Raw genomic sequence first — 11,440 nt, forward strand, 5'->3', positions numbered from 1 at the left:
GTACAGGAGGAGATTGTCCCTCCTTTTCCCGGCAGAGCGTCTGGTGGATTCGAACCGTGTGCCTCTGGGACTGTAGTTGCAGCTCCTTGCCACTAGGCCACCAGAGCTCCCCTTATTCTCCTTTTTTAATTACCTTTCTCTATATTCATTAAATATTTTTATCATATATATGTAACCAAAATACCTTCTTCTAGTCTGTCTCTAGCTTATCTTTTCACACTTTCAGAATAGTTTAATGGAAAAGAAATGATTTAATTTTAATGTACTTGTCTCTTCTAATCCTAGTTTGTTCTTTTTATAGGTCAGTAGTTTTTAATAAGACCCCAAGAGCTTTGTCATGTGATCGTTGTGATTCACTATTTTACTCACCCATTAAAAATATACTGTACAGATTTATCTCTACTTTCCATTCGGGATTAGTATTTCTATACAGAATACAGGAAGAAAGGGAGGAGGAGGAACCCGTCAAAAAACTCACTGCCATAGAAACAAATCTGATGCAAAGCAACCCTCCACCAGGTTGTACCCAATATCACCTGGGCCCCATATATACTTTAAAGAATCGGTTTTATTCCATATGAATATTGAGTTGACCCAGAAAAATTTAATGATCATTCTCACTACATTATATTATAGGTGACCATACACAGGTGAATCTGATTCTGGTTCTTTTATTCTGTTTGTGAGGGTAGTAATATACCCTTGCACTTATACTAATTAATCTAAATATATAAAAGTATTATATTTTAGGGCATTATGTTTATCGTAGAAGTACGCAATGAGGGTTGCAGAGTGGATTATATTTGGGGTTGGGGGTGGGATTGGGGGAGGTGTGGGGGGTATTGTGTACCAATGCAGGAGTTTTGCTTTTCAGGGAGAGGAGCAAACAGGGGTGGGGTGTGGGCGGGGAGAAGGGTGCAACAATGAATGAATGGAATTCCAAAATCCCTGTTAATGTTCATTGAAATGGAAAATAAAATAATTTTTTAAAAAGTCTAAGTCTATCAGACTTGGTTTGTTTTGAATAATTTTATTATTGAACCTTTGAATTTGATGTAATAACTATAAAGAGTTTGTCAATTTCCTTTAAAATGTATCTGAAAATAGTAAATAAAAGGATCAATTTTGGAATAAATCATACTTTTTGCACAGTTGTTATCTTTAACCTATGAAGTATGGACATGGGTACAGATCCAATAATATTATGAACTTGTGCTCCTTCTTAAAATTACATGCATTTTATGCAGAAAGCTCATACTAATACCTTTTAAAATTCATCCGGAAGTAATTTCTATGATGCTAGTCGCTGTTAAAAAATTTTTTTCAAAAAATAAAACTCAAGTTTTTGTTAGTACATAACAACTGACTTTCTTATAGTGACCTTGTATATGATCCCCCTGGCAAACATACCAGCTTGTAGAGAGCTGTGGGGCTAACTCAAATATCACCTTATTGTGGTGGTTTGAATCAAACAGTAGTTCCATGGGAGAAGGATGGGCAAACTCCTTCCAGGCAACTTATAGCTTCGGAAAGCCAAAAGAGGGCTAGCTATGAGTTGGTTCTGAACCAATGGCAATGACAGATTGAGTGAAACATACTTAAATAGTCAACTATGTTTATGAAGACAACTAAATCATCTAGAAAAATAAATGCTTTTTTCTCCCTTTCCTTGTCCTACTGTACTAACATATAATTCCCATTCAATAAGCTATCATTCTCTAAAGATTAAGAAAAATAAAACTGTTATAGTATGGAATTAATTAATGTATCCTGATAAAAGATAATGATTACTCCATTTAAATTTTTTTCCAGTTTTCATGTATGTTGGCTAATTTATGGTTTTTGGAGCTAAATAATTTCGTTTCTCTTTAAGTAATCTCTATTTTAAGAGCAAGAGAAGAATAAATCCATCTCTGAAATATTCAATTCAGAAAAATATTTATTCTATACTTGGAGAATTAACTATAGATCTTCCATACCCTCAAAACATACCTCTGTTTGATTGAGGTTAGAGTTTGGAACTCGTGGGGCATGGTGACTCAAAGCAGAGAGACAGACAAGAATGAGGTGCAGGGCTCCAATTTCCAGTGCCATCCGTCTCAGTAACACACCATCATCAGTTGTCAAAGGTGTGGTGCTAAACAAGCTACGCAGGACATGGAAAGGAAGGGTAGGAAGCACATTGGCTGATGGTGACTGTAGAATATGACCTAGTTGAAAAGAGAAGAGCACACATATGCACACACACAAAAAACCATTTAAAAAAGGAAGGAGCTAAATATGCACACAGAACTATATATTCATAATCACTGTGTGATATAAAATTTTGTCATTTGAGCCACGAAATAAGTCAAAGCCATAGGAAGAATAGTAATACTTTTAAAAAGGCCAAAACTCAGTACTACATGAAGAGTGAATAAAATACAGACAGAAAAGTCTATCAGACTAGGCTTTAAAAAATAGCCTGAGATGGCACAAAGGCAATCTGTTTATTTCTGCGGAGGGTTTACTCTACCATTTTGAAACAGAGTTCTACAATACAACAGTTTGACCCTTTTATCCACATAGCACCACCACCCAGATAAAATAACTAAAAATCCCTGTGTCAAACAACTAGGACTATTTTGTGTGAAAATGCTATAACTGAATAACCATTATTTTTTAAAAAATGTAAAACAAGGCTAGTATTTATCAAAATTTAATCAATGTGACAAAAAAGAGTAGTTTTTATATATAGGTCACCTCAATGCTTGAGAATTCCACAAATAACGTAACTTTGTTCTATTAAATATACTAAATGACATGTCTGAAAAATTACTACACATTAAAATAATGAAATGTAAAATAAAATTGGAAACTATTCATTTTCAAAGCAATTGATTATTTAGTAAGCAGTCAGAGATAAATCACACGACCATTATGGGTTAAGTTTTCATAAATCTGCAAGGTATTCAAACAGAATCAAAGTTTCTTAATGAGTCTTTCCATGATGTTACTAATATTAGCTTGTAAACTAGCTCTTCATGTTTCCTTTCATGCGAATTTTCATCAACTAATTTACTGCCCTTATCTGCTAAGTTCTGAGCTGCCAAATACTGCTCTAAACATTTCCTCTTTCACAAATAATTCAGTTATCTAAATCGAATCTTCTTTAAATCAAGACTAAGGCTCCATTCAAAATTACTGTCACTTCATTTACAACAGTAAAAAAATATTCTCATGACTATGAACCTTTGTAATATGTACTACTCTCATTGCTTTTCTTATTTTCAGAACTATACTTCCATCAACATTCTTGGCACCAGTAGCCAGGAAATAAAAGAACGTATTGCGATGGGAAAGCCTGCTGTTGGGGACCACTCCAGGGTACTGAAGAGCAATGGTGTCACTCTGGAGACTAAGGTGTGTCTGATACAGGCTATGGTCTTTGCAATCACTTGTTATGCATCAGAGAGTTGGACAATGACTAAGGAGGATAGAAGGAGAATTGATGCCTTTGAGCTGTGGTGCTGGAGAAGAGTATTGAATGTACCATGGACTGCCAAGAAAACAAACAGATTCATCCTAGAGAGGGTTAAACCAGGCTGCTCCTTGGAGGCAAGGATTCGAAAATTCGTCTGACATACTTTGGACATGTTGTAAGGAGGGAGAGGTCCTTGGAGAGGGTCATCATGCTTGGGAGGGTGGAGGGACGGCGCAAGAGGGGAAGATCCTCTATGAGGTGGATTGATTCAGTGACTGGGGTAATTGGGATGGGTGTGTCAGAGGCAGTGAGACTGGCACAAGATAAAGCAGAGTTTAGGGCTGTTGTACATAGGGTCGCTATGAGTCACAAGGGACTGGACGACACATAACAACAACAACATACTTCCACTGTCACTGCTTTCGCTATTTGATGTCAGAATCTACACCTGATTTAAATGCTTTTATTGAGGCCTACCAATTCAGTAAGCACTCACTGAATCCTTTTTGACTCAGTAAAGAAATAAGTAAACACAAATTCTCCATAATTTACTATGTGTGCTCAACACTGTAACTGAGTCAACAACAAAAAATTACCTAGTAACTTGATGATGAAAGAAAAACACAGTGAATTAGACAGCTTTACACAGATCATAAATGTAATTAATAACACAGAACTTCCTATATATGTATTGGTAAATTTATTACCAGTCAATACTTACTTCCTTCTCCATCATCTGTGACTCCCAAAACCAACCGAAGAAGACACTGGGCATGTTTTCTCTCTTTCAGTAATACTTCAGCATAGCCAGGAAGGCGCAGAAATAATCCGAAGGCAGCCAAAGAATGTGCAGGTATAGGAGACATGGTCTGTACTGCTGACTTGATAGGTGGAGGTTCAGATGCTATGGTTTCTGGTGCTTCGTAAACTAATTCTCCTGATTGCTCAATGGTCACCCATTCAAACTGATCACTATCTTTTGGCTTTTCCTGAGTGGTAGATGTTACAACTGGAGCACTCACCTAAAGGAAAAAGAAAAAATGTGTATTTGACTATTTGCATTTAACAACATTAGATTTAAATTAAACATTTCACTTTACTGGCACAGACTATTAAACACAACCAAATTTGTACAATCAGCAGAGAATAATTGAGAAAATTAGAAACCACTAAAAATGAAGCCTTCACTCACAACAGAAGACCTCTCCTAAAATGTAAAATGAGAACCTACAGATTTGGAAAAGATATTTGGCAATGACACTTCTGACAAGGGACCATTCAATTCTCAACCTCTATAACACTGAGATTGGAAGTAGACAGTCCTGGCTACTCCTGCTGATCATTTTAAAAGGGTTCACAGTAGAAGGCCCTGTATGAAGTTGGGGGCAATATGAAACAAAATGAGGATGAAAACCCTAATCAAATGACATAAAACAACCCAAAATCTAAAGACGGCCAAGTATACTGGTCAGACAGAGCCTGGTGGGACCCCTGAGGCTACAGCCCTCAGTTAACCTTTAAACATGGAATAAAATACTTTTGGCCAAAATAATGATCATGTCTATAGAGAGAAAATAACTTAAATGGAACAAAACAGACATTCAAGGAATAAACCCTCTCATTTACAGTCTTAAGAGAGGCATCAAGAAAATTCATCAGGGAAACAATCGCCTTTTCAAGAAACGATATGGTAAAATTTGGTATCTTCCTCAGTATAAAACGTAACTCAAAAAGATCATATACTTCAAAAGATGAAATTATTGAAATTTCAGCAAGATTAAGGTGTAAATTTTCAGGATTTTGGAATAAGCAATGGAACAAGACATGGAACAGAAGTATAAATACTAAAGAAAAAACAGGTAAATTAGACATCAAATTCTTTAAAAAATTTTGTTTGAGGGGTTGAGAGGAGAGAGACAAATCAAAGGTAAACATTATATGCACAATCTTGAATTACCAATATTATCAACAATAATCATTTATCTATAAAAAGCAAGATGAAGATATAAGGACAAGTGGAAGAGACCGCTCTGATGGTGATGCTCAGGTTTTCAGACAATAGGTCTACATGCGTATTTGTAAATGTCCATATATGTGGTAAACAGTGTAAAAGCTACATACATTTCTTCATCATATCCAAAGCCCTAAGGGAATGAGTTGCTAGTCACAGGACCTCATACCCTCAGGAGATATTAAAAGACAAGATGCTTAACAAAGTCTACAAAGACCGTGTTCTCTACATTCTACTTTGGTCTTCTGGGACTAGGGTCTTAAAAGCTTGCGAGCAGCGAGGAAGGCCAACTGAGATGCAACTGCTGGTTTCTCCCTGTGAGGAACCAAAAAGAGCCAAGAAAAGCAAAGATCCACGAAATAATTTGTACAGAGGACTAATGTACCACATTCACTACAACCTCTACTGCCTTTAGACCAATGCTGGACACTCCTATTAAAAGGCATCAAAGTAAAGGGTCTTGGACAGAGCAGGAGAAAATGAAGAACAAAATGCAAAAGAAAAAGAAAAAGATGACCAGAATTATTGGTCTATTGAAGAACAGTAGAAACCTTGAAAGTGTTGACTGTAGTAACTCTGAGCTTTGAACTAAACTCATTTCTGTGTTTCAACATTCAGTCAAACAATAGACATGCTTATAATGTAAACAATAACAGGAGAAAGGTGCACACTTCTTAAATAATAAATCAGGCACTATCAAAAGAGCAGTTAATTACCCAGGGAGAATGTTTAGAAGGCAAGAAAGAAGAGAACAGAAAGATTAATGTACTAGAGGATCACATGGAAAAGCTGGAAGAAAGAATGCTGTTATGTGAGAAAAACAATGCCATAATCAAAATTTAAATGAAAGAATGAATGGAAAAATAAATTTCACTGTAAAATTTTACTGAAAGGACAATAAGAATATTAAAATTGTATGTAGTTCTCTGGTGGTCTAGTGGCAAGAAGCTGCACTGCAATCCCAGAGGCACACGGTTCAAATCCACCATATGCTCTGCTGGAGAACGAGGGGCAATTTCCTCCTGTACCAGTCAGATCTGATTTGACGGTATACAGACAAAAATAATAATTAAATAAAAATTAATAAATATTTTTAAAAATTTTACGTGGTTCAAATGATATCACAAAGAAAAGTAAGAAACAAACACGGGGGAGGGGGGGAGTCACCAAATAAAAAACCGTAACTCACAGAATCAGAAAACTTATTTACAAATCATATTCCTGATATAGGGAGCTGATATAGGGAGTTGTGGTTTTATTTAGATTTGGTGATTTTTCTACCTAGGAAATATAAAGAATAAGTCCAAAGAGATTAAAGTAGCAATAACAACAACAAAACCTCCCCTCACAAAACCCAATCAAAGGCTCTGAATAGATATTTGTCCTAAGAATAGTAAATATGAACAAAAACAGATGTTTGATATCACTAAGTCATTAGGAAAATGTAAATCAAAACCACAATGAAATACTAAATCACACTGACTTGGCTAATAAAAGATGAACAATAATGAGTGCTGGCAGACATGGAGAGAAAACGACTATGGGACTGTTAGTGGGAACATAAGGAGGTAGAACCCTTGCTTTGAAAAATAGTTTGGCAACTGTTAAAATAGTGAAAGAATTATAATCTGACCTGGCAATTTCTTTTGGAGTTTTTATAACAGAATTTGATAGATGGGTAAATAAAATGTGGTATATCCATGCAGTGAAATATAAAAAGAAATGTATTTGCACATGCTACAACACGAATAAATCCTAAAAAATTATGCTAAGTGAACCTACAGCGTCCCTTTTCAGCAGGAAGTAGCTAAGAGAGTATGTCGTCCCTTTTTCCTTATGAATCAGGGTGAAATCTCTCTCAGGGAGGAGTGATAGGGAATGGCAAAGGACACACTCACAAAGGAGACTGATTAATCAGAGCTAGTTTTGACAAGCACTGTGGCAATGGGACAATTAAAACAGACTTCCAAGGGGGAAAAAAGAGAGGAACGAACTGGGAGGGCAGATAGAGAAAATAGTGCAACAATGAATGGATGGAAATCCAAAATCTCTGTAAATGTTCATTAAGATTAATAAAATAAAATTTAAAACAATTATGCTAAGTGAGAAATTCCAAACATGAAATTAGCAGAACTGATAATGCATATAGGATTTCAATTAAAATATTTTCTAGAATTAGTGCATAACTCCGTGAATATACTAAAAATTACTGACTTGTACATTTTTAAAGGATAACTATTAACGTTAAGGGAAAAACAAGAACTGAATTAGTGATTTCATGCTACAACATGGATCAGTCTTGGGGAGAATACATAATGCTAAATCAAAGAAGCCAGTCAGAAAATACTACATAATGTCTTACTCCACACATTTGAAATGTCCAGAATCTAGATCAACAAAAGTAAATCAGGAGTTGCTTAACGGGTTAAGCTTGGGGGTGACGGGGGGGAAGTACAAGGTTTCTATTTGAAGCGAAAAAAATATTTAAAAATAACTGATGACAGTGCTCCAAAAATTTAAATATTAAAACTATTACACATATAAAAAAGAATCATTTGTACGGTTACGTAAACTATATCTTAATAAAAGGTATAAAATTTTATCTGTCTTAACAAAAGACACTAGAGTAAGATTTCGTTAGGCAAGATTACATTTTGATAGGTCAAAAACTATGTAATAGCGAGGATTTTATTTTTTTACCTTTTTTTAAAAAAAACTGTATTTTATTATGTTTGTGTGTGTACCGTCAAATCGGATCTGACTGGTACAGGAGGAGATTGCCCCTCCTTCTCCAGCAGAGCATCTGGTGGATTCAAACCATGTACCTCTGGGATTGCAGTGCAGCTTCTTACCACTAGGCCACCAGAGCTCCCTTATTTTTTTACCTTTCAAGAACAAAATTTCATCCTTTAGGGATAATACTGACCCAAAGACAGTATCTGATGTAGACAAAATCAAGTACAAATATACATTTGCTAAGCTGAATTTCAAGAATAAAGTTTTATGCTGCTGTGTTAAGTTCCATTGTGTTGACTATAACTCATAGTGCCCCTCTGAACAAAAGACCTGAGCGCTGCCCTATCATGTGTTATCCTCATCATCTCTAATATCCTCCAGCCTACCTGCCTCCAGAAACCCTATGAACCTGGAGAAAGGATGAAAGTTATACAAGTGTTCAGTCTTCCGTTCACAGGGTCACTATGAGTTGCCTATGACTCAATGGCACATAACAACAACATAGAAAGAGCTCAGGCCTGTTTTTAATTGTTTTTGGTCACACATTCTTCTAGTTCGTATTACCTCGTGGTTGCTGTAATGCTAAACACTGTGACACTGATGTGTCAAATATGATAATGGCTACCCATGGTGGACAGTGTTTGGTGGAGCTTCTCAATTAAAACAAGCTTGGAAGCAGGAGTGGCATCCACTTCCAAAATACCTTGCCTCCGGAGACTCTACGAACTGGGAGAAAGGATGAAAGTCACCCAAGGGTTCAGGTCTTTTGTTCATAGGGTCGCTACGAGTCACCTACGACTTGACAGTACTTAACAACAACAACAATGACGACGACTACCTTTAACTCACTTTGTAAATCACCTCATTTAAAGGTCTCCTCTCCTTCACAGACCTTCCAGTCTTCTAAGCATGACATCATTTTCCAAAGACTGGTCCAGCCTAACAAAATGCTCAAAGTATATGAGATAGTGTTTCACCACTCTTGCCTCTAACGAGTAGTCTGGCTACACTTTTTCCAAGACATATTTAGTTTGTCCTTTTGGCAGTCAATAAGATATTCATCACTCTTCTCCAACATGACAACTAAGAGGCTTTGGGTCGTCTTCTGGCATTTTGATATACTGTCCAATATTCAAATGCATAGCCAGAAACTGAAAAGATTATGGCCTCAATCAGGTGCACATTTTTCTTCAAACCGACATCATTACTCCTCAGCACGTTAGATAGGTCTCTGACAGCCGACTTTCCCAATGAAATACATCTTTTGATTTCATGGCTGATGGCTTCAAGAGTGTTGATTGTGGACTCAAGCAAGATGAAATAATTGACAATTTCTGTCTCTTCGATATCTATAATGATACTACCTACTAGCCCAGTAGTGAAGATTTTTGGTTTTCTGATGTTGAGATATAATCCATACTGAAGGTCTTTGATCTTCTTCAGCAAGTGTTTCAGATACTATTTATTCTCTGCAAGCAAGGCTGTGTCATCTTCATAATGCAGGTTGTTGATGAGTTTTCCTTTGACCCTCACTGTCAGTCTTCCTCATAAGAGTCTAGGTTCTCAAATTATTTGCACAGCATAGATTGACTAGGAATGGAGAAAAGCTATATCCCTAACATACATCTTTCTTGATTTTAAACCATGGAGTGTCTTCCTGTCTTTGTAGTCACTAAACCATAAACAGACATACTACTGGTATTCTCTGCTTTCAGTCAAGATCCATCTAACATCAACAATGAAATCCCTCATGCAATAATGTTGATTTTCTCTGATATGACCACTAAATCAAATCTAGAATATGAAAAGTTAAGGTGGCACTAAAAATCTATTAGGGAGCTTTGGTGGCTTAGTGGTAAGTAATTGTACTTCCAACTAATTTACAAAGCTGTTTGACCCTGTAATTTTAAATTTTTCCCTAAGTATGTAAGTCCCTGGGGTATGCAAATAGTTGAGTATATATGACTCCTAGGTGAAGGGTTGTTGGTTTCAACACACTTAAAGACATCCTGGAAGAGAGGACTAGCAATCTGATTCCATACCTTGAAAACCCTTGAAATCAGTTCTACTCTTTACTAAGTCAGAATCAAAATAAAGGTAATAATAACAATAAAAACAACAGAGAGTGACTATAGTGACTACTTTAAGAATATGTACATCCTGAGAAATTGAGAACTGAGGCACAAATGGAGAGTTGTACACCAATGTTCATAGCAGTGTTATCCACCATCACAAGAACATGGAAACAGCCCAGATGTCCAACCACAAACAAATGGATTGAGAAAATATGGTATATTCATACAATGGAATACTATGTGGCATGCAGGGGCAATGATTTCATAAATTATTATCTAGCTTGGGAGGGACTGAGAACATTATGCTGAGTGAACTGATTCAGTCCCACAAGGACAAATACTATATAAAATCATTATTGTAGAATAAGTATTAGGATAATGGGGGATAGAGTGTGGAAGGAGAGGGATGAGTATGTGCAGGAGGGGATGGTTGTACAATATGATGGGGGAGTGAGGGGAAATTGGAAGAATCTGGTCTGAAAAAGAATGTATTCAAATTGTGTAAATAAGAAAGTATAATAAAAAACAGAATATATACAATTTATATGTACAACTTAAGAAGGTTAAAGTCAAGTTAAAATAGAACCCAAATGATTGAGAAAATATATTTATATGAAAGGATACTTTCCCATTTAAGAGACTTAGATCTAATATCCTTGAATTAAGTAGGTTATTTACCATTATTTTGTATTCATGTCAAGAACACTGGACTAAGAAATAATCACAGAACAGTAAATTTAGAAACGTTAGGGGCTTTTCTATTTCAAATTTTTTACTAATTATGCCATTTCTTTTCCCAGTAAGAAATAAAATTGCTCAAATCATTATCTTTCTGTGTCAATCTTCTTACATCAGGATTATTATGACCTTAAAAAGAATGGTATTTGCTTCAGCAGCACATATACTAAAACCGGAACTATATAGAAAAGGGTAGCATGGCCCGTGCACAAGGATGACACCCAAATTTATGAAGTATTCCATATTTTTATGGGTGGAAAAATGATTCATTACTTCATCAACAAAGAAAAAGCTTAAAAAGGTGGACCTGACTGAGGAACTTGAACAAGAAAATGGAGCAGGCCTCAGTCCTGAGCTGCCTCCCCAGACTCAGCTGCCTGCCCCTTGAGCTCCCTCGCTTCCTGATGCTCCGTGCAC

The 11,440-nt window shown here is 36.1% G+C and overlaps 1 protein-coding gene across 1 annotated transcript in view; it reads right to left on the bottom strand.

Annotated features, from left to right (window-relative positions):
* Positions 1 to 11,440, bottom strand: part of BIRC6 (baculoviral IAP repeat containing 6) — a 281,200-nt gene that overhangs the window by 62,053 nt on the left and 207,707 nt on the right. The window contains exons 62-63 of the mRNA XM_006882363.1: positions 4,185 to 4,485; positions 1,993 to 2,210 (exon numbers count right to left, since the gene is read on the bottom strand). Coding sequence (XP_006882425.1) covers positions 1,993 to 2,210; positions 4,185 to 4,485 — 519 coding nt within the window. The remainder of the gene's footprint in view (positions 1 to 1,992; positions 2,211 to 4,184; positions 4,486 to 11,440) is intronic.

The sequence above is a fragment of the Elephantulus edwardii genome, unplaced genomic scaffold (genome assembly GCF_000299155.1).
Source record: "Elephantulus edwardii isolate Elephantulus edwardi_28Jun2011 unplaced genomic scaffold, EleEdw1.0 scaffold00019, whole genome shotgun sequence".
NCBI classification, from domain to species: domain Eukaryota; kingdom Metazoa; phylum Chordata; class Mammalia; order Macroscelidea; family Macroscelididae; genus Elephantulus; species Elephantulus edwardii.